The 24,337-nt window shown below is 36.2% G+C and overlaps 1 protein-coding gene across 1 annotated transcript in view; it reads right to left on the bottom strand.

Annotated features, from left to right (window-relative positions):
* Positions 1–24,337, bottom strand: part of TMEM232 (transmembrane protein 232) — a gene marked incomplete at both ends in the record, with an annotated part of 261,404 nt that overhangs the window by 202,851 nt on the left and 34,216 nt on the right. Inside the window, 2 exons of the mRNA XM_080804319.1 lie at positions 17,950–18,202; positions 19,193–19,316. Of these exons, the coding sequence (XP_080660445.1) occupies positions 17,950–18,202; positions 19,193–19,316 (377 nt within the window). The remainder of the gene's footprint in view (positions 1–17,949; positions 18,203–19,192; positions 19,317–24,337) is intronic.

Raw genomic sequence — 24,337 nt, 5'->3', positions numbered from 1 at the left:
CTCTGCCTACTTGTCATCTCTCTCTCTCAAATAAATAAATAAAATTAAAAAATAATAATAATAATTAATAAATAAATAAATAAATATCTATGACCCTAACATGGGAGCAGCCAATTATATAAACTGTTTATATAAATTGTATAAACAGTCAATAACAAAATCAAAGAAACATATCGACAATAAAACAATAATAGTAGGGGACCTTAACACCCCACCCTCACTGAAATGGACAGATCATCTAGGCAAAAGATCAACAAGGAAATAAAGGCTTTAAATGACACACTGGACCAGATGGACATCACAGGTATATTTAGAACATTCCATCACAAATCAACAGAATACACATTCTTCTCTAGTGCACATGGAACATTCTCCAGAATAGATCACATCCTGGATCACAAATCAGGTCTCAACTGGTACCAAAGGATAGGGATCATTCCCTGCATATTTTCAGACAACAATGCTTTGAAACTATAACTCAGTCATAAGAGGAAAGTTGGAAAGAACTCAAATGCATGGAAGCTAAAGAGCATCTTACTGAAGAATGAATTGGTCAACCAGAAAATTAAAGAAGAATTTTAAAAACTCATGGAAACAAATGAAAATGAAAACACAACTGTTCAAAATCCTTGGGATGCAGCAAAGGTGGTCCTCAGAGGAAAATATATGGCAATACAAGCCTTTCTCAAGAAAGAAGAAAGGTCTCAAGTACACAACTTAACCCTACACCTAAAGGAGCTGATGAAAGAAGAGCAAATAAAGCCGAAACCTAGCAGGAGAAGAGAAATAATAAAAGATCAGAGCAGAAATCAATGAAATAGAAACCAAAAGAACAGTAGAACAAATCAACAAAACTACGAGCTGGTTATCTGATAGAATTAATAAAATTGATAAACCTTTGGTGAGATTTATCAAAACGAAAAGGGAAAGGACCCAAATAAATAAAATCATGAATGAAAGAGGAGAGATCACAACCAACACCAAAGAAATACAAACAATTATAAGAACATATTATGAGCAGGGCACCTGGGTGTTTCAGCGGGTTAAAGCCTCTGCCATCGGCTCAGGTCATGATCTCAGGTTCCTGGGATCGAGCCCCACATCAGGCTGCCTGCTCAGCAGTGAGCCTGCTTCCCCCCCTCTCTCTCTCTGCCTGCCTCTCTGCCTACTTGTGACCTCTGTCAAATAAATAAATAAAATTAAAAAAAAACATATTATGAGCAAATACACACCAGAAAATTTGACAATCTGGAAGAAATGGGTGCATCCCTAGAGACATATAAACTACCATATAAACCAAGAGGAAATAGAAAACCTGAACAGACCCATAACTAGTAAGGAGATTGAAGCAGTCGTCTAAAATCTCCCAACAGGGACGCCTGGGTGGCTCAGTTGGTTAAGCTGCTGCCATCAGCCCAGGTCATGATCCCAGGGTCCTGGGATCAAGTTCCACATCAGGCTCCTTGCTCAGCAGGGAGGCTGATTCTTTCTCTGCCCCTGCCTGCCACTCTGCCTGCTTGTGTATACATGCTGTCTCTCTCTCTCTCTCTGTGACAAATAAATAAATGAATAAAATCTTTAAATAAAATAAAATCTCCCAACAAACAAGAGCCAGTCACTTCCAAGAGGCATTCTACCAAAGATTTAGAGAAGAATTAATACCAATTAATTAATTAATTAATTAATACCTATTCTGAAACTGTTCCAAAAAATAGAAATGGAAGGAAAACTCCCAAACTCATTTTATGAGGCCAGCATTACCTTAATCCCAAAACCAAACAAAGACCCCATCCAAAAGGAGAATTACTGACCGATATCTTTGATGAACATGGATGGAAAAATTCTCACCAAAATACTAGCCAATAGGATCCAACAGTACATTAAGAGGATTATTCACCACGACCAAGTGGGATTTATTCCTGGGCTGCAAGGTTAGGTCAACATCCGCAAATAAATTCTTGTGATACATTAATAAAAGAAAGAACAAGAACCATAGGATACTCTCAATAGATGCTGAAAAAGCATTTGACAAAGTACAGTATCCTTTCTTGTTCAAAACTCTTCAGTGTAGGGTTAGAGGGTACATACCTCAATATAATCAAAGCCATCGATGAAAAACCACAGTAAGTATCATTCTCCATGGGGAAAAACTCTGAGCTTTTCCCCTAAGGTCAGGAACACAGAAGGGATGTACACTATCACCACTGCTATTTAATATAGTACTAGAAGTCCTAGCCTCAGCAATCAGACAACAAAAAGAAATAGAAGGCATCTGAATCAGCAAAGAAGAAGTCAAACTCTTTCTCTTTGCAGATGAAATGATACTTTATGTTGAAAACCCAAAAGATTCCACTCCAAAACTGCTAGAACTCATACAGGAATTTTATATCCTGACACAGTAAAGTGTCAGGATATAAGCTCAATGCACAGAAATCAGTTGCATTTCAATACACCAACAGCAAGACAGAAGAAAGAGAAATTAATGAGTCGATTCCATTTACAATTCCACCCAAAATCATGATACCTAGAAATAAACCTAACAAAAGAGGCAAAGAATCCGTACTCAGAAAACTATAAAGTACTCATGAAAGAAATTAAGAAAGACACAAAGGAATGGAAAAATGTTCCATGCTCATGGCTTGGAAGAACAAATATTGTGAAAATGTCTATGTTACCTAAAGCAATCTACACATTTAATGCAATCCCTATCAAAATCCCATCCATTTTTTTCAAAGAAATAGAACAAATAATCCTAAAATTTTTGTGGAACCAGAAAAGACCCCATGTAGCCAAAGGAATGTTGAAAAAGAAAACCAAAGTTGGTGGCATCACAGTTCCAGACTTCAAGCTCTATTACAAAGCTGTCATCATCTAGACAGTATGGTATTGGCACAAAAACAGACATATAGATCAATGGAACAGAACAGAGAGCCCAGAAATAGACCCTCAACTCTATGGTCAACTAATGTTTGAAAAAGCAGGAAAGAATGTCCAATGGAAAAAAGACAGTCTCTTCAACAAACGTTGTTGGGAAAATTGGTCAGCCACATACAGAAGAAAGAAACTGGACCGTTCCCTTACACCACACACAAAAACAGACTTAACATGGATGAAAGACCTCACTGTGAGACAGGAATCCATCAAAATCCTGCAGGATAGGGCGCCTGGGTGGCTCAGTGGGTTAAAGCCTCTGCCTTCAGCTCAGGTCATGATCCCAGAGTCCTGGGATCGAGTCCCACATCGGGCTCTCTGCTCCTCAGCGAGCCTGCTTCCCTTCCTCTCTCTGCCTGCCTCTCTGCCTACCTGTGATCTCTGTCTGTCAAGTTAAATAAAATCTAAAAAAAAAAAAAAAAAATCCTGCAGGATAACACAGGCAGCAATCCCTTTGACCTCAGTCGCAGCAACATCTTCCTAGAAACAATGCCAAAGGCAAGGGAAGCAAGGGTAAAACCGAACTATCAGGACTTCATCAAGATCAAAAGCTTTTGCACAGCAAAGGAAACAGTCAATAAAACCAAACACAACTGACTGAATGGGAGAAGATATTTGCAAATGACATACCAGATAAAGGGCTAGTATCCAAAATCTATAAAGAACTTATCAAACTCAACACCCAAAGAACTAATAATCCAATCAAGAAATGGGCAGAAGACATGAACAGACATTTCTGCAAAGAAGACATCCAAATGGCCAACAGACACATGAAAAAGTGCACAACATCACTCGGCATCAGGGAAATACAAAACAAAACCACAGTGAGATACCACCTCACACCAATCAGAATGGCTAAAATTAACAAGTCAGCAAATGACAGATATTGGCGAGGATGCAGAGAAAGGGGAACCCTTCTACACTGTTGGTGGGAATTCAAGCTGGTGCAGCCACTCTGGAAAACAGTATGGATGTTCTCAAAACATTGAAAGTAGAGCTACCCTACAACCCAGCAATTGCACTACTGGGTATTTACCCTAAAGATACAAATGTAATGATCCGAAGGGGCACATGCACCTGAATGTTTACAGCAGTAATGTCCACAACGGCCAAACTATGGAAAGAACCTAGATGTCCATCAACAAATGAGTGTATAAAGAAGAGGTGCTATACACACACACACACACACACACACACACACACACACACACACACAGGAATACTATGCAGCCATCAAAAAATGAAATCTTGCCATTTGCAATGATGTGGATGGAACTAGAGGGTATTATGCTAAGTGAAATAAGTCAATCAGAGAAAGACAATTATCATATGATCTCTCCGATATGAGGAATTTGCGAGGCAGTGCAGGGGGATGTGGGGGGCAGGGGGGTAGATAGGGTAAAAAATGAAACAAGATGGAATTGGGGAGAGACAAACCATAAGAGATTCATGTCATGAAACAAACTGAGGGTTGCTAGGGGGTTGGGGGGTAGGGATAGGGTGGATGGGTTATGGACCTTGGGGAGGGTATGTGCTATGGTGAGTGCTGTGAAATGTGTAAGCCTGATGATTCACAGACCTGTACTCCTGGGGCAAATAATGCATTATATGTTAATAAATAAAAAATTAAAATAAAATACAATCTATCCTTTATATTATCCAAAAAAAAAAATGACATAAGGTCCACACATGATACACAGTCTATGAAAATGCTTTTACAAAGAGTGCCATACGATAATGACTGTCAGAATTTCTCAAAGTCATCTTTTTCACATTCTTCAAAATGCAAATAGATAATTTTTTAAAATTTTTCATTATAGGGCAACTAACCTAGTTAGTTCAGTATAGTGAGGTAGTTAGTATGGACTCTGAAGCCAGTCTGCCTAGGTTAAGACTCACATGTACTGCTACTAACTATATTTCCTTGGACAAATAAACTCTAAGTGCATCAATTTTCTTGTCTATAAAATGAGGACAATATGAATATCTAGGTATAGTGTTGTAATGATTGATGAATTAGCCTAGACTTGTGCCTGACATTTAGTAAGAACTCAATAAATGTTAATTATTGTCATCCTTTATGACCCATCAAGGCAAAATACTTCTCGAAATTAGAATTCAACAAGGATCAAGCAAAAATTCTGTACATTTAAATAAATTAATTTTTATCATCTTCCCTCATGTTTTTCCAGATCAAAATTTTCTCATCTAGAGACTATGCTGCCACTATGTCACACACCTAAAACTAATACAACACTATGTTAACTGGAATTAAAACTTATAAATAAGTAGATAAGTAAATAAATAAATGAAAACAGATTTAAAAAATAGAGACTATGCTGTAAAAATTTGTCTTTCAAATAAGGATTCATTTGGGCATCTGAGCATATTCAGACCTGCCTATATCACAACACCCCTGGGGATGTATATTAGATTTCTCGGGCTGCCATTACCTAATACCATAGAGTTAGAGTCCTAAACATAAGAAATTAATTTATTTTCTCATAGTTCTGGGGGCTAGGATTTCCAAGATCAAGGTGCCACCTGATTCTGTTTATGGTAAGTACTCTTTTCTTGGCTTTTAGATGGAAGCTTTCTCACTGTGTCTTCACATAGAGGTGAAAACAAGCTCTCTGTTGTCTTTCCTTGTAAGGACACTAGTTCAAACATATCATGGCCTACCATCATTACATCATCTCCACATTGCAGGTTATAGTTTTAACAAATGAATTTTGGGGAACACAATTAAGTCCATAGTAGCAAATGTTAAGTGTATAATTGGTATTTATAAGCATATATAGAAATTTCTATTCAATCAAAAACACTAAAAGGCAGCACTTCAAGTCACTGGCAAAAGATCTCACACTAGAATTAATAAAAGTCTGATTGACTCTATGAAAAGTTTGTTTGACACAAAACCTCAGAATAAAAACGGAATATGCAAAGTAATCATCCACTTTTCTAGATTCTTTAAGTTCTGCTCTCATATCAGATCAGATCACTAGGAAATTGTCTTCATGGAAATTATTACTTCAGTTTTCTATAACATTGCCTTCACAAAACTATGATTTGAAGTGGTTTTTTTTTTTTTCATTTTAAAGCCTTTATATAAAAATGGTCCATAAGAACATTATTTGATGCATTCATAAGAGGCTATTTATATATTATATATACCACTTAAAAATATTTTTCACTGTCACTTAAATCTTTATATATAAATAAAATAGGATCCTAAGGATATAAAGTGTACAGAGAACAAGTGTTAGGGGAAAAACCCTTCCTCAATGATGTTTTCTCATTAAAACAATATTAACAACCACATTAACAACCATAACATCTATTAACATTTATTGGACCCTTACTATGCACAAGGTACCTAGCCAAGTGTTTATATGTTTCCATAGTTTTTTCTCATGAAAAGCCCTATGATATGGATAGCAGTCTTATCATAATTATCAGGTAAAAAAATTAGTCAGCAAAATTAAATAATTTGACCTAAGATTCCAAGTTATGAGTTTCAGAATTAAAATACAAATCTGTGTGACTTTAGAATGGTTGTCTCATTCTAAAAATTTACACACTTAAAGAATAAAATCAGGAGAAAAATTTATTTTCAATTAAATATAGCTGCAGCCAGGTTCTTTAAGTCACTTTCCAAAAAGACAAACTTATCTTCCCCAGTAATCATGTTAACAACACCTACACAGATGATACTACTTTTGGAGCTGTTTCCTGTGGTCTTGTAAAACTGGTGATCATTATCAATGATCATGCATACAGGGTAACCCAGACAAAATCATCTTCCACATGTGGAAAAAAAACAGTCAGTGATGCTACAGAAATCAAGGTTTAATGAATCACATCAACACAGTTTTTTTTAAAACCTATCATTGACAGTTAAAATATTCAACTAGGCATTTGTACAGTCATGTGAAATAATGGCTTTCCATGGTAATGACTGATATGGGAAAGCCAAATATCCAATATGAATGTGAGGAGGAGACTAAAAGTTTATGTTCAAAGGTTGTACATTCTCTGGTCCCAACAAAGATGAAGACCATTTCCCCATATTCTTGACATGTCTTTAACAAAACAGTCATCAGATAATCAACTTAGTTCAAACATTTCCCATAAGAAAAAGCAAAGATGCTGTAAGTATTGAGGGCTTCAAACCATTCAGAATCTTTAATGAGACAAATCTCACTAGTATTATTTATGGCTTGTACCAGAAGTTTGATGTCATAGAAATCAGATTGACTCTTCACTGTAGAGGCAATTTTTATATGTGTATCTTCTTTATTGCAGATCAAATATTTAAATATGTTGCACAACCAGAAACATCTATTTGTCCACTTGGGTTGAGAAAACACTGGCAAAATACTGCTTAATTATTTCATTGCTGACTTCAAGTATTAGCATAAGAACATCAATGAAAGCAAAAGAACCATCCATTGCCTCAGCACCATCTGTGAATATATAACGGTCAACCCTATCCAGAACTCACTTTGTTAGGGATTGTCTTTTACCTCTCTACTGTAATAACAGTTGAAGAATAAAATGGTTTATTTTATTTTTATTTCTTATATTTTATTTTATTTTATATATTTTACATAATATTTATATATATAATTTATATTATATGATTTATATATTTTATTTATATGTTATATATTTTTTAAATATTTATATTTATTTTATTTTATTGATCCATAAACTATATGTTGGTTGGTACAATGAGATTCAGAAACTTCTAAATTAAACAAAAGTATCAATCTCAATGAAATCATCACTAATGGATCCAGATGGCTATCTCACCTATGGTCATATATGAGAATATTCAGAATTTGCACTTTCTTAGATGTCATACTTTCCCCTTGGTATTGAATTCATATAAAGCAGAAACAAGTGTGCTCATTCAGATTTATAAAGATGAGAAAACAATGACCAAGGATGACTATATGTTTGGCAAATTCAAGTCCACAAATAGCTTTCTATAATATGTGCATTGCTCAGAAGGAAGAAAGGTCACATAAATTCTCAATAGGTCTGCTGTTGACAGAGAAACAATTACAGGGAAAGAGAATAACATTTGACCTAGGACAATTTGGGGGGTGTTGTCTAGGAAGCTGAGCAATATAAACCTGTAGATGATAAGCAGAAAGACAAAAATCTCTTCCAAGAACTCACCCAAATTCTGTACCTGTACCCTCAAAATAAGTTATTCAGGAGAAGAAAAGAAATTGCAAAGAAGATCAGCAATGAGCAAGTGAATGCAATAAAATCATCAACTGGCTGGGGAAAAGAAATGATACTGCTGAGGAGGAAAAAAATTTTGAGTATCTGCAGAAAGATGCAACCCTGTCATCATGAGGTTATGACAGCACTCAGGGGTTATGGCCAGCAGGAGGCCAAGAGGCTTATGGCAATAAAGATCCTCCCCATGGAGAAATGTCTATTGGACCCATCACTGAAGAGAATCGTTAAAGAACAGCTAGACAAAAACCTGAAACTTAAGATTTGTAGACAAATCTGGTTAGTGGCAGATTAAAATCATATATTGAGCTGCTGTATAGGAAGATTTCTGATCATTATAAATACTTAAGAATGTGCATACCTCTTCACTTAATCAATATTATAAAAATGGGAGAAATATTTATGCTAATTTGTATATTAAAAACTAGGAATCTGTGCAAAATTGACTAATAAAAAATAAGCATAATTTTTCTATGAACTGGAAAAGGACAAGCAAGTTGCACTCAGAAATGATAGGTTCCAACTTATTGTTTAAACCAAAAATGTACTGAAAATAATTTTAAAATATCAAGCAAATTTTTTAAAATGAAATTAATATCTCCTATGAAGTTCTTACTATTTAAAATTATATTCAAGCATAATTTATGCCAACTCAATGAATTATGGTTCTGAAGAAAGACAATACTCTTCCTCCTTCTGTACTTTTAAAATCTTACAATTATATTTAAAATTCAGTGATTTTTTTTTAATTTTTTTATTTTAATAAACATATAATGTATTTTTATCCCCAGGGGTACAGGTCTGTGAATCGCTAGGTTTACACATTTCACAGCACTCATCATAGCCCATACCCTCCCCAATGTCCATTTCCCCACCACCCTCTCCCGTCCCCCTTCCCCCCCGCAACCCTCAGTCTGTTTCTTGAGATTGAGTCTTTTATGGTTTGTCTCCCTCCCAATCCCATCTTTTCATTTTTTCTTTTCCTACCTCCCCCCAAACCCCCCCACCTTGCATCTCCACTTCCTCATATCAAAGAGATCATATGATAGTTATATTTCTCTGATTGACTTATTTCGCTAAGCATGATACCCTCTAGTTCCATCCACGTCGTCGCAAATGGCAAGATTTCATGTCTTTTGATGGCTGCATAGTATTCCATTGTGTATATATACCACTTCTTCTTTATCCATTCATCTGTTGATGGACATCTAGGCGCTTTCCACAGTTTGGCTATTGTGGACATTGCTGCTATAAACATTCGGGTGCACGTGCCCCTTCGGAGCACCACGTTTGTATCTTTAGGATATATACCCAGGAGTGCAATTGCTGGGTCGTAGGGTAGCTCTATTTTCAGTTTTTTGAGGAACCTCCACACTGTTTTCCAGAGTGGTTGCACCAGCTTGCATTCCCACCAGCAGTGTAGGAGGGTTCCCCTCTCTCCGCATCCTCGCCAGCATCTGTCATTTCTTGACTTGTTAATTTTAGCCATTCTGACTGGTGTGAGGTGGTATCTCATTGTGGTTTTGATTTGTATTTCCCTGATGCCGAGTGATGTGGAGCATTTTTTCATGTGTCTGTTGGCCATCTGGATGTCTTCCTTGCAGAAATGTCTGTTCATGTCCTCTGCCCATTTCTTGACTGGATTATTTGTTCTTTGGGTATTGAGTTTGATAAGCTCTTTATAGATTCTGGATACGAGCCCTTTATCTGATATGTCATTTGCAAATATCTTCTCCCATTCTGTCAGTTGTCTTTTGGTTTTGTTAACTGTTTCCTTTGCTGTGCAAAAGCTTTTGATCTTGATGAAATCCCAATAGTTCATTTTTGCCCTTGCTTCTGTCGCCTTTGGCGATGTTCCTAGGAAGAAGTTGCTGTGGTGGAGGTCAAAGAGGTTGCTGCCTGCATTCTCCTCAAGGATTTTGATAGATTCCTTTCGCACATTGAGGTCCTTCATCCACTTTGAGTCTATTTTCGTGTGTGGTGTAAGGAAATAGTCCAATTTCATTTTTCTGCATGTGGCTGTCCAATTTTCCCAGCACCATTTGTTGAAGAGGCTGTCTTTTTTCCATTGGATATTCTTTCCTGCTTTGTCGAAGATTAGTTGACCATAGAGTTGAGGGTCTATTTCTGGGCTCTCTATTCTGTTCCATTGGTCTATATGTCTGTTTTTGTGCCAGTACCATACTGTCTTGATGATGACAGCTTTGTAATAGAGCTTGAAGTCTGGAATTGTGATACCACCGACTTTGGCTTTCTTTTTCAATATTCCTTTGGCTATTCGAGGTCTTTTCTGGTTCCATATAAATTTTAGGATTATTTGTTCTATTTCTTTAAAAAAAATAGATGGGATTTTGATAGGGATTGCATTAAATGTGTAGATTGCTTTAGGTAAAATAGACATTTTCACAATATTTGTTCTTCCAATCCATGAGCATGGAATATTTTTCCATTTCTTTGTGTCTTCCTCAATTTCTTTCATGAGTACTTTATAGTTTTCTGAGTATAGATTCTTTGCCTCTTTGGTTAGATTTATTCCTAGGTATCTTATGGTTTTGGGTACGATTGTAAATGGGACTGACTCCTCAATTTCTCTTTCTTCTGTCTTGTTGTTAGTGTAAAGAAATGCGACTGATTTCTGTGCATTGACTTTATATCCTGACACTTTACTGAATTCCTGTATAAGTTCTAGCAGTTTTGGAGTGGAGCCTTTTGGGTTTTCCACATATAGTATCATATCATCTGCAAAGAGTGATAGTTTGACTTCTTCTTTGCCGATTTGGATGCCTTTAATTTCTTTTTGTTGTCTGATTGCTGAGGCTAGGACTTCTAGTACTATATTGAACAGCAGTGGTGATAACGGACATCCCTGCCGTGTTCCTGACCTTAGCGGAAAAGCTTTCAGTTTTTCTCCATTGAGAATGATATTTGCGGTGGGTTTTTCATAGATGGCTTTGATAATGTTGAGGTATGTGCCTTCTATCCCTACACTTTGAAGAGTTTTAATCAGGAAGGGATGCTGCACTTTGTCAAACGCTTTTTCAGCATCTATTGAGAGTATCATATGGTTCTTACTCTTTCTTTTATTAATGTATTGTATCACATTGATGGATTTGCGGATGTTGAACCAACCTTGCAGCCCTGGAATAAATCCCACTTGGTCGTGGTGAATAATCCTTTTAATGTACTGTTGGATCCTATTGGCCAGTATTTTGGTGAGAATTTTCGCATCTGTGTTCATCAAGGATATTGGTCTGTAATTCTCTTTTTTGGTGGGATCCTTGTCTGGTTTTGGGATCAAGGTGATGCTGGCCTCATAGAATGAGTTTGGAAGTTTTCCTTCCATTTCTATTTTTTGGAACAGTTTCAGGAGAATAGGAATTAATTCTTCTTTAAATGTTTGGTAGAATTCCCCTGGGAAGCCGTCTGGTCCTGGACTTTTGTTTGTTTGGAGATTTTTGATGACTGTTTCAATCTCCTTACTGGTTATGGGTCTGTTCAGGTTATCTATTTCTTCCTGGTTCAGTTGTGGTAGTTTATACATCTCTAGAAATGTATCCATTTCTTCCAGGTTGTCAAATTTGTTGCCATAGAGTTGCTCGTAGTATGTTCTTATAATTGTTTGTATTTCTTTGGTGTTGGTTGTGATCTCTCCTCTTTCATTCATGATTTTATTTATTTGCGTCCTTTCTCTTTTCTTTTTGATAAGTCTGGCCAGGGGCTTATCAATCTTATTAATTCTTTCAAAGAACCAGCTCCTAGTTTTGTTGATTTGTTCTATTGTTTTTTTAGTTTCTATTTCATTGATTTCTGCTCTGATCTTTATGATTTCTCTTCTCCTGCTGGGTTTGGGCTTTCTTTGTTGTTCTCTCTCCAGCTCCTTTAGGTGTAGGGTTAGGTTGTGTATTTGAGACCTTTCTTGTTTCTTGAGAAAGGCTTGCACTGCTATATATTTTCCTCTCAGGACTGCCTTTGTTGTGTCCCACAGATTTTGAACTGTTGTGTTTTCATTATCATTTGTTTCCATGAATTTTTTCAATTCTTCTTTAATTTCCTGGTTGACCCATTCATTTTTTAGAAGGATGCTGTTTAGTCTCCATGTATTTGCGTTCTTTCCAAATTTCCTCTTGTGATTGAGTTCGAGCTTCAGAGCATTGTGGTCTGAAAATATGCAGGGAATGATCTCGATCTTTTGGTACTGATTGAGACCTGATTTATGACCCAGGATGTGGTCTATTCTGGAGAATGTTCCATGTGCACTAGAGAAGAATGTATATTCTGTTGCTTTGGGATGGAATGTTCTGAATATATCTGTGATGTCCATTTGGTCCAGTGTGTCATTTAAGGCCTTTATTTCCTTGTTGATCTTTTGCTTAGATGATCTGTCCATTTCAGTGAGGGGAGTGTTAAAGTCCCCTGCTATTATTGTATTACTGTCGATGTATTTATTTGATTTTGTTATTAATTGGTTTATATAGTTGGCTGCTCCCATGTTAGGGGCATAGATATTTAAGATTGTTAGATCTTCTTGTTGGACAGACCCTTTGAGTATGATATAGTGTCCTTCCTCATCTCTTATTATAGTCTTTGGCTTAAAATCTAATTGATCTGATATAAGGATTGCCACCCCAGCTTTCTTCTGATGTCCATTAGCATGGTACATTGTTTTCCACCCCCTCACTTTAAATCTGGAGGTGTCTTCGGTCTAAAATGAGTTTCTTGTAGGCAGCATATGGATGGGTTTTGTTTTTTTATCCATTCTGATACCCTGTGTCTTTTGATTGGGGCATTTAGCCCATTAACATTCAGGGTAACTATTGAGAGATATGAATTGAGTGCCATTGTATTGCCTGTAAGATGATTGTTACTGTATATTGTTTCTGTTTCTTTCTGATCTACTACTTTTAGGGTCTCTCTTTGCTTAGAGGACCCCTTTCAATATTTCCTGTAGAGCTGGTTTGGTGTTTGCAAATTCTTTCAGCTTTTGTTTGTCCTGGAAGCTCTTTATCTCTCCTTCTATTTTCAATGATAGCCTAGCCGGATATAGTATTCTTGGCTGCATGTTTTTCTCGTTTAGTGCTCTGAATATATCATGCCAGTTCTTTCTGGCCTGCCAGGTCTCTGTGGATAGGTCCGCTGCCAATCTAATGTTTTTACCCTTGTATGTTACAGACTTCTTTTCCCGGGCTGCTTTCAGGATTTTCTCTTTGTCGCTAAGACTTGTAAATTTTACTATCAGGTGACGAGGTGTGGACCTATTTTTATTGATTTTGAGGGGCGTTCTTAGCATCTCCTGGATTTTGATGTTTGTTCCCTTTGCCATATTAGGGAAATTCTCTCCAATAATTGTCTCCAATATACCTTCTGCTCCCCTCTCTCTTTCTTCTTCTTCTGGAATCCCAATTATTCTAATGTTGTGTCGTCTTATGGTGTCACTTATCTCTCGAATCCTCTCCTCGTGTTCCAGTAGTTGTTTGTCTCTCTTTTGCTCAGCTTCTTTATTCTCTGTCATTTGGTCTTCTATGTCACTAATTCTTTCTTCTGCCTCATTTATCCTAGCAGTGAGAGCTTCCATTTTTGATTGCACCTCATGAATAGCTTTTTTGATTTCAACTTGGTTAGATTTTAGTTCTTTTATTTCTCCAGAAAGGGCTTTTATCTCTCCGGAGAGGGTTTCTCTAATATCTTCTATGCCTTTTTCGAGCCCGGCTAGAACCTTGAGAATTGTCATTCTGAACTCTAGATCTGTCATGCTACCTATGTCTGTATTGATTAGGTCTCCAGCCTTCGGTACGGCCTCTTGTTCTTTTTTTTGAGGTGAGTTTTTCCGCCTTGTCATTTTGTCCAGGTAGGATTTGCTTTCTCCTGCTGTGGAATTCCGCTGTTCTTGGTGACTGAAGTTGGTTTTGGATGGTTTCTTGTTGATCTTCTGGGGGAGGGGCCTGTTGTAGTGATTCTCAAGTGTCTTTGCCGCAGGCGGAATTGCACCGCCCTTGCCAGGGGCCGGGCTAAGTAATCCGCTCGGGTTCGCTTTCGGGAGCTTTTGTTCCCTGAGCGCTTTCCGTAGAGTTCCGGAGGACGGGAATGAAGATGGCGGCCTCCCAATCTCTCCACCCGGAGGAGCCGAGAGCTTGGGGTTCCGCTCCTCAGTGCGCTCTCAGAGCAAAGCGCCCAATAGCCCCGCCTCCCTGGCTTGCGGTCGCGCCTCGAGGAAAGCAGTCAATTGTTGGAGCTGGAGAAAAGCGCCGGGTCGCTTTTGTCTCCGCGGCCTGCGGCCGCGCTCCGAGCCCACCCAGCCTGCGACCGGCACAAGGTAACCCCGGGCTTAGAGCTCACTCCTCGGCTTTGTCGCTATAGCCGGCTTCCCCGCTCTAATACCTGCGAGCTCTGCGGCACTCAGACACCCCCAGTCCTTCTGTGACCCCGCGGGTCCTGGGGTTATGCTGACCCCGCCTGGGTTTCCCCCCAGTTTAGCCTCTGGAGCGATGTCTCCCAGTGGAGCCGACTTTTAAAAGTCCCGGTTTTTTGCTCCGTCGCTCCGCCGCTTGCCTGGTGCCGGCCCCTCCCCCCGGGGTCTATCTTCCCGTCGCTTTGGATTCACTTCTCCGCAGGTCCTACCTTTCAGAAAGTGATCGATTTTCTGTTTCTGGGATTGTTGCTCTTCTTCTCTTCGATTTCCCGTTGGATTTATAGGTGTTCACAATGGTTAGATAAGCTATCTAGCTGATCTCCTGCTACCCGATGTCGTCTCAGCCTGCTACTTCTCCGCCATCTTGACCAAGAAGCCAAAATTCAGTGATTTAATTACATAATAAATCCACTATTATTAACCACCCAACTACTATGTTCTAGATGTTATATTACACAAATATAACTTGGACATGATTCATCCCAGTTACCTCAGAACTTAATGGAAGTGAGAATCACCTACATAATATATTATAATAATATATAGATTACAATGATATTCATAAAGAAAAGGTCTAGTCATCTTAAAAAGAAACTCTTGAATTAATATTATCCCTGTAGTACTCTTTTAGAAATAAAACTATTTTATTCTAATAGCTTCCATAAACAATGTTATCAAAATGACCTTTAGTCTTGAGATGTAAAACAGGTATACTTTGATGGAGTATAAAATGTCAGATGTACTACTGATGTACTACAATGTACTACAATATTTGAGTAATTGGAGAGAAATCCCCTGAATGGAGGGGAACAAGAGAAACAGTGGATGCCTAGAGAAAATGGAGAAGATAGATGGAGAAGTCCTAATGTGGAAAGGAATAAAAGAAACTTTATATATATTTCCTAAATTTTCCTAAGCTATCTTTGTTTTCCAGGAATATAATGTGAATAATAAATCAACTGAGCCTAGTTTGTATTTAAGTTGTTTTAAAATTGTTAATTAAAATTTTCTATGTTATAAAATATTCTTCCCAAATTTGTAAAAAGTCCTACTAAATTTAAAATAGTTTCCCACTTCAAAATGTTAATTTTCTGTAAAAGGTTTATTCCTATAACATAATAAAAGCCATATATGAAAAGCCCAAGTTAATATCATACTTAGTGGGGAAAAACTGAGAGCTTTCCCCTAAGGTCAGGAACAAGATAAGGATGTCCACTCTCACCACTTATTTAGCATAATATTAGAAATCCTAGTGACATCAGTCAGACAACAAAAAGAAATAAAAGACACCCCAATTGGTAAGGAAGAAGTAAAACTTTCACTATTTGCAGGTGAAATAATACTGTATATTGAAAACTCTAAAGATGCCACCAAAAACTACTAGAACTGGTAAATGAATTCAGTAAAGTCATAAGGTTAAAAATCAATGTGAGGAAATCTATTGCATTTCAATACACTAATAATGAAGAAGCAGAAAGAGAAATTAAGAAAATAATTCCATTTTTAATTGAAGCAAAAAAATAAAATACCTAGGAACAAATCTAAGCAATGAGGTGAAAGACCTGAAAACTATAAAAGAGTGATGAAAAGAACTGAAGATGATACAAAGAAATGGAAAGGGATTCCATGCTCATAGACTGGAAGAAAAAATATCATTAAAATGTCTATACTATAACAAAGCAATCTACACATTTAATGAAATCCCTATTAAAATACCAACTTTTCACAGGGCTAGGAAAAATAATCCTAAAATTTATATGGAACCACAAAAGACCCCAAATAGCCAAAGCAATCTTGAAAAAGAAAAGCAAAACTGGAGGCATTGCAATTCCAGACTTCAAGTTGTTTTTCACAGCTATAGAAATCAAAACACTATGGTACTGGCACAAAAATAGACACATATATCAAGAGAAAAGATTAGAAAACCCAGAAATAAACCCACAATTATATGGTCAATTAATCTTCAACAAAGCAGGAAAGACAACAATGGGGAAAAGTCCCTTCAATAAATGGTATTGGGAAAACTGTACACCTACATGCAAAATAATGAACTGGACCACTTTCTTATACCACACAGAAAAATAAATTCAAAATGGATAAAAGACCTAAATTTGAGCGCTGAATCCATAAAAATCCTGGAAGAGAACATAGGCAGCAATATCTCTGACATCAGGCATAGCAACATTTTTCTGGATATGCCTCCTGAGGCATGGGAAATAAAAGCAAAAGTAAACTACTAGTACTATATCAAAATAAAAAGTTTTTATACAGCGAAGAAAACAACCAATGCAACTAAAAGACCACCATACAGAATGGGAGAAGATATCTGTAAATGACATATCCAACAAAGAGCTAGTATCCAAAACAGAGATAACTTGTACAATTCAACACCCCAAAAACCAAATAATGCAATGAAAAAATGGGAAGAAGACATGAATAGACATTTCTCCAAAGAAGACATCCAGATGGCCAACAGACATATGAAAAGATGCTCAAAATTAGTCATCATCAGGAAAATGCAAATCAAAACTACAATGAGATATCACCCTACACCTGTCAGAATAGCTAAAATAAAAAACACAAAAAACAAGTTTTGGTGAGAAAAAGGAACCTTCGTACACCATTGGTGGAAATGCAAACTGGTGCAGCCACTGTGGAAAACAGTATGAAGATTCCTCTAAAAGTTAAAAATAGAGCTACCCTACAATCCAGCAATCACACCGCTGGGTATTTACCCAAAGAATACAAAAACACTAATTCAAATGGATACATGCACCCCTATGTTTATAGCAGCATTATTTACAACAGTGAAATTATGGAGGCAGCCCAAGTGTCCATCAATAGATGAATGGATAAAGATGTAGTATATACACGCAATGAAATATTGTTCAGCCATAAAAAAGAATTGATTCTCGCCACTTGCAATGACTTGGATGGAGCTAGAGAGTATAATACTAAGAGAAATAATTCTAAGACAAATACCATATGATTTCATTCATATGTGGAATTTGAGAAACAAACAAAAAAATGTGCAAAGGGGAAAAAAAGAAAGAGAAAGAGAGAAACAAAATGGACTCAGCTAAAGTGAACAAACTGACGGTTACCACAGGGAAGACGGCTGGAGGGATGGGTGAAATAGGTGATGGGGATTAAGGAGGGCACTTGTGGTCAGCACTGCATGATATATGGCATTGTTGAGTCACTGTATTAGCCATCTGAAACTAATAAAACACTGTAGGTTAAAAGAATAAATAGAAGTAAATAAAAATAAAATAAAATAAAATAAAAGGTTTATTGTTATATGTAGACAGGGACATTTAAGAAATATTTCTCAACAAGTTGAGAAATAATTTACTTACAATTATCCGATATTTTTGAAGAGAAATATTCCAAAAGACCTAAAATACTTGCTTCCTTCAATTCTGGTGGTTCTTCTGATTTACTCATGAGTAAAATATCTTTTTGTGAACGTTTACAGACACAGAAACCAATAAAAACAGTTTTTCGCAAATTAGAAGTGGTTGCATACAAGCAGATTTCAGCAAGAATTGTTATATACATGTAGACTACATTCCAGGCCCAGGAAAAGTCATCTACCTTGCAGCCTTCTTCCTAAAATGAGAAAATAGTTATTAGATAATCAAGGGACATTGTCATAATTAAAACTATATACTGTACTTACAATAAGAAATATCTTCAAATTTTATAGAGTTGTTAAATAACCATAACCAACTAATAGTTCTAAAATGTACTTATTAAAAAAACAGGTTTTCCATGGGTAGATTGCATAAAATCTAGCTCAAAGAATAAAAAATACAAAGAGCTAAAAAGTATATAAAGAACAATTTTTCAATTTCCTTAGTAATCAATAGAATATAAATCAATCCAATGAAATATCACTTCCCCATATTACATTTTAAAGAATCTTTTTTATATAAAGCTCAGTTGTTGTGTGCAGCACTTAATACATTTTTCATAGGAAAGCAAGGCAATTATATATTCTGGAGAGGAATTTGGAGATCCATTCTACAAATATTTTTAAAAAGTTCATAGTCTATCATTTAGTAATTTATTTTTATGAATCTATTCTAAAGTAATAGTCATAAACACAGATAAAGATTTTATGTACAAAAATACCAGTTCAACATTATTTGCAATTAACTGTGAATAATTAGAAATAGACTCAATATTCAACAATGAAGTAATAGTTAAATTATCTCATACAGACCAAAATATAAATTTTAATAATATGTCATTATAATGAAAAATGCTTTCATAATATATTTTAAATTTTGGAAACTAAACCATATATGACTATATGATCTCAAGTTTGTTAATAAAATTTAAAGTCCTTCTGATGTGTGTGTGTGTGTGTGTATATAATCTATTTCCCTATCTTTACATCTCTATCTATATCAATCTGTCTATCTATAGTGGGATATATGATAAATGTGCTTTTACTTTCACATTTAATTAAAATTTTTATCACAAGGTTATGCTCATTATAAGCCCTAATATGATATACAATTTAAGTAGTGGCAAAAATAAAAATTGTTTCTCTTCAGGTCTTTTAAAACACCTAAATTAACAATATACCATTACCTGGTCTTGAACAGACATAATGCTTGAAAGGAAATCTTTCATTAGTTCCATTAAAGCTTTTAAGCAGGCCATGTTTAGTTTGGCAGCCTCCCCAAGGACCAACAAAGCCAGTATTGAATCCAGCCTAGGAATTTTGTGAGCAAAACAACAAAGACCTTAATTAAAATAATAAACAATTTTTAATGAAAAAATTGGCCAGAGTTAATGAGTATCCCAGATTACCAGATACATTTACTTTTAATAAAGATAGATATTGGTTGACACTGTTTCTGTTTAAAGTCTACAAGAAAGAACTACATTTTGGCAAGATATTTGAATTCAGAATAGAGTTCTATTGAAACTCTGAGAGTAATAAATACTATAAAAGATCACATTTCTTCATAGATTCTGTATAACAAGCAATCAAGGGCTCTGGTTCTAGAGTGTCCCCAATATCTCACAATAGTTTTTGATTTTTAACTTTCTACAACTAAGAAATGAATTGCAAAAATGTTTTCCTGTAAAAAAAAAAAAGAGAGAGAGAGAACAAATTTAAAAATGACCTTCCCAAAAGTCCAAAAGTTCAAAGTACTTGATTTTACAAAAAGTATAATTTCTCAAAATCTATATTTCTGTTTGATTAGAAGACTGTCAAGATTTATCATTCAAAGTAGTATATAATAACTGGAAAATCACACAAGAATTTATTAGTCATAAACGAACATATATTTGATAGTTTCAGGAAATTATACATTAAGTGCTATTTTCACCCAACTGAAAGAGATACAGTTTGAAGGAGAACTGGTAAGAATGCAAATGTAATATTCCTCTACCTAGACCTGAATATTGCCTTGATTTATAAGCTATTGATAAAGAGTTGGCATATTTTACAATTTGAATTTCACAACTGTGATATTTCAGGCCAGTAAGCCAAGTTCATTATCATTTTCAAAAGGAAATACCTCTAATCATGAGGAAAAAAGACAATTGTTTATATTTGAATAGAGCTTTACAGATCTCAATGTGCTTTCACATAAATTATCTCACTCACTGAACCACAATTTTTTGACACATTCAAGACCCCTCTGAAATCTTTTTTTTTAAATATTAGAAAATTGAGACATAAACATATCTGGGACATTTACCCAGGTTCCCATTTTAAGCTGGGTTAATGATAGCTAAATTCTTCTCTCACCTAAGGACATTTCCAGTATTGCTTTTCCAAACCATTATTTAAGTACATAGAAAACAGACTTATTGTGGTGATCATTTCACAATATATACAAATATCGAATCATTATGTCATACACCTAAAACTAATACAGTGTTATATGCTAATTAGCTTCAATAAAAAAATTTAACCTTAATATGACAACGCTGCCTATTGTCTACCTCATATTGTCTGCTCCTTCCTTTCAGAAATAAACCTCAGTTTTGTTCAAGATGGCAAAATGCTCAGTAAACATTGCTCCTCAAAATGGAAATGTTCTATATCTTGTGTGGTGAACGTGATAACCACTACACTATGGAAATCGGCAGTGTTCTATATCTTGTGATTACACAGATGTATGCATTTGTCAAAGGTCATAGATCTGTGTACATAAACTGTGTGAATTTCATTGTATGTAAATTATATCTTAATAAATTTGACTTAAAATATGAATCCCCTCGGGCGCCTGGGTGGCTCAGTGGGATAAAGCCTCTGCCTTCAGCTCAGGTCATGATCCCAGGGTCCTGGGATCGAGCCCCGCATCGGGCTCTCTGCTCAGCAGGGAGCCTGCTTCCTCCTCTCTCTCTCTCTGTGCCTCTCTGCCTAGTTGTGATCTCTGCCTGTCGAATATAAAATAAAATCTTTTTAAAAAAAATATGAATCCCCACACACCCTTGAAGCTTGGAATAGCCATAAATGTAGATTTAGTCAATAATACAAATAATACAAATAGTACAAATAATACGAATGGAAATGTATTATGAAAGGTTATTATTTTTCTAATTAAGAAAGTGATGAAATTTAAATAATAGGTAATTTTTTTTCATCTTGTCTCTCCCGCTTGGAAAACATACATGATGCCAGAGGGTAGAGCAGCAGTCTTGCAACAATGATGATGGAAGTCCAATACCATCAATGGAAGAAAAGGAAGCTAGAAGGAGTTTGGGTCTTGATTTTCTTAAGAATCTCTGTATCAGTTGTGTACAGCTTGTTATGTGCAATAATTAGTGCCTATTTGGTAATGCAACTGTAATTAGGTTACTGTTACAAGCAGAAGAATTGAATCCTGATAGACTCAACATGATGTTTACAAGTATGAACTTAGAGTCAGAAAAATTATAGATGGAATCTTAGCTCTGCCACTAATTAGGTATATGACTTAGGGCAATTTGCATAGTCTACCTCAGTTTGAATCTACTCATCTTTAAGTAAGTATAGCAAAACCTACATTTCAGAGACTATTACAGGATTTAAGTAAAATGCTCTATGTGAAATGGCTAGGTTCAAAATGCTGACCTGAATCGAGTTACAAAAAGACTATTTCTTCAAAGTCAAAGGATATGAATTTGATAACTTTTCTCTATGAAGTCCTAGAGTGACTGAGGTCCAGATAGCCTCCGAGGTGAATGACTACTGACTCTCACCCCACTTCATAATAAGGTCAAGTAAAGGAGAGTATAGGAGTATAGTCTCAGAGTTTACAGAACTTCCTTGCCCCTGAATATACCTCATAGGCCTATGATTTTGGTTCTTCTGTTCTCTTTTAAGTCTGGAAAATTTTAACTAACACAGGGCACTCTCACTAGAATATGGATGAAAAAAGATCCATTTGTGTCGACCTCCTGTGGTAGAAAAATACTTCAACACAAACACACTATTTTCAATCAACCTACTGATTGTAAAATCTTCTGTAAGTGAAAGTACCTTTGCTTAAAATAAAATAGAAACACCAATACTTAGATATTAGAGTTTGTTAAAATTCAAACCTGAAAACCAATGCACACAGAAAGATAAGAAGTTAATTAGGTTAGAAATTTTGCACTAGCTTCTTTGTGAACTCAGTACAGTACAAATCTCAATTATTAGTAGACTGACTTGGTTTTATAGTGCCATGAAATTAAACATGTATAAAGTAATTTGCAAATATTATAAAATTTCCCCTAATTTTATAAATAAAAAAACCAGAGCAGAGGTTTACTGGCTTGTCCAAAGTGTCACCGTTACTTGATTCATTTTACTTTAAGAAAAATTTTTTTTCACTTTTAAAATTAATGTGAACCACTGCACACAGGTAAACAGTACCATATCCTGGGATGGACCTCAGCAATGCTTCCTCCAGTCCACTGTCCCTTCTATACTAATATAAATCAGCTAAAATATAGCAAATAAATAAATATATAGATGATAGACTAGCTAAAATATAATAATAAGAGGCTTCATAAAAAACTACTGACGTATCCGACTATCTACACAGCCTTATAAAAAGGTTAGGAACATCAGCATTCAAGACAGTTTTCCTAGGTTCTCCCTACTTCTCTACAACGATTTCTTCAATGACCAAATTGCAATTTTAAAAGACGGAATTAAGATGTCTCCAAGTCACAACGCTTACACAGCGTTGTTTCAGTCTTTCAATAGACACCTCAGAAAACACTGACAATGTCAAAATCCACACAACCCTAAAAATGAAAGACCGAGAATGAAAGAGAAGTCACTAAGAGCAGGAACTGATAGGGAATTTCCACAAAAATAAAGTTGAGGGAGCTGGGTTAAGAACGACAGCAAGGAGTACCCACATCCCACTTCGTGAAATACAGCAGCCTCGTGTCCCCAGCTAAAGTTAAAAGGGGAAGAAACTATCTCGACTATCTAGGGTGTTTTTCAGAGCTTCAGAAAAAAGTAAAGCCAGTCCCTTACTTTGGAGGACTGACTTTGTAAGGAGCCAGGGTATTATTTCTGTGCTCTTTCCTCATCTCTCTCATCTGGCAACTTCCACATGACACAAAGGGTAGAAAACCATGCTGTGGCAATCGGCGTGTAGGAGGCAGGGAGGAGGAGGGAGGAGCACTATAATGGGAACACTGGAGGGCATTTTCTCCTCAAAAGTAAAATATCGAAGAGTAGGAAGAATAGAGGAAGGTCCCTGATGATAGCGCATGTTGAGTGTTGCAGCATTTAATAACGCTGTTATGAATGCTGTGAATACAAACCTCCTGCTTTAAAATACCAAGTTTTTAAAAATTTCTCCTAGGTCATGAGGTAAGTAAAATAGAAAACGGAGACTAGGAAAGCAAGGGCTGAAGAGAATACCAGTCTGAATATTTAGAGAGGATCATAGCTCTGAAAATTATTTCTTATAGGGACCAAAAGATATTTTTAGAGACTCTTAAGTGCCTTTAACAAAGCTGAATGAGAGAAAAAGACAATGAAAAGCCCTGATACTGAGATGAAAGGTAGTATGGTAAGGAAACGAGTGACTGAAAAGAGATTAAAATACAAAAATATAATTCAAATCCTTGATGAGGAAGTTAACTGCCAAAGTTGCTCAGAAGGAAGAAAACTGGCAAACTGAGACCCAGTACTAATTCCCACCAAGACAACCAGGTATGCTTGGGTGGCTCAGTGGGTTAACGCCTGACTCTGGATTTCAGCTCAGGTCATGGTCTCAGTGTCAAGGGATCAAGCCCTGCCTGGGCTTCTATCCTTAGCAGGGAGTCTGTTTGAGAGTCTCTCTGTCTCCCTCTGCCCCTTACCCGACTCAAGCGCTAAATACATTAATAAATAAAATCTTTTTTTTTTTTAAAGAAAGAAACAAACAATCAGAGAAACAGAATCAAGGAGAAAAATCTGTAGTACTACAAAAAAAGAAAAAAGAAAGAAAAAAAGGAATTTTAAAAATTTTAAAGTTATGAAGAAAATGGAATTCAAATGAAGGAAAAGCTTTCCAATGACAAGAAGCCAAAAATTAAAATTTAGTGCAGGCATATATGGGTTTTCCACTTTAATGTGATGTATAATCCAAGCCCAGAGAGGGAGGAGCTGTGCACTGAGCATGTGAACGATGAATAATCAATGGAAGGCCTTCAGGAAACTCAGAGCCATCACCACCTCATTTGTGCACAGCTGCATATAGCAGGGCTTTTCTCTGGTAAAGTGGAGGATTTGCCTCAACAGCT

Source organism: Martes martes, assembly GCF_963455335.1.
Source record: "Martes martes genome assembly, chromosome: 5".
Classification (NCBI taxonomy): Eukaryota; Metazoa; Chordata; class Mammalia; order Carnivora; family Mustelidae; genus Martes; species Martes martes.
Note: the sequence above shows the minus strand (reverse complement) of the source record. Positions and strands in the feature narration are given on the sequence as shown.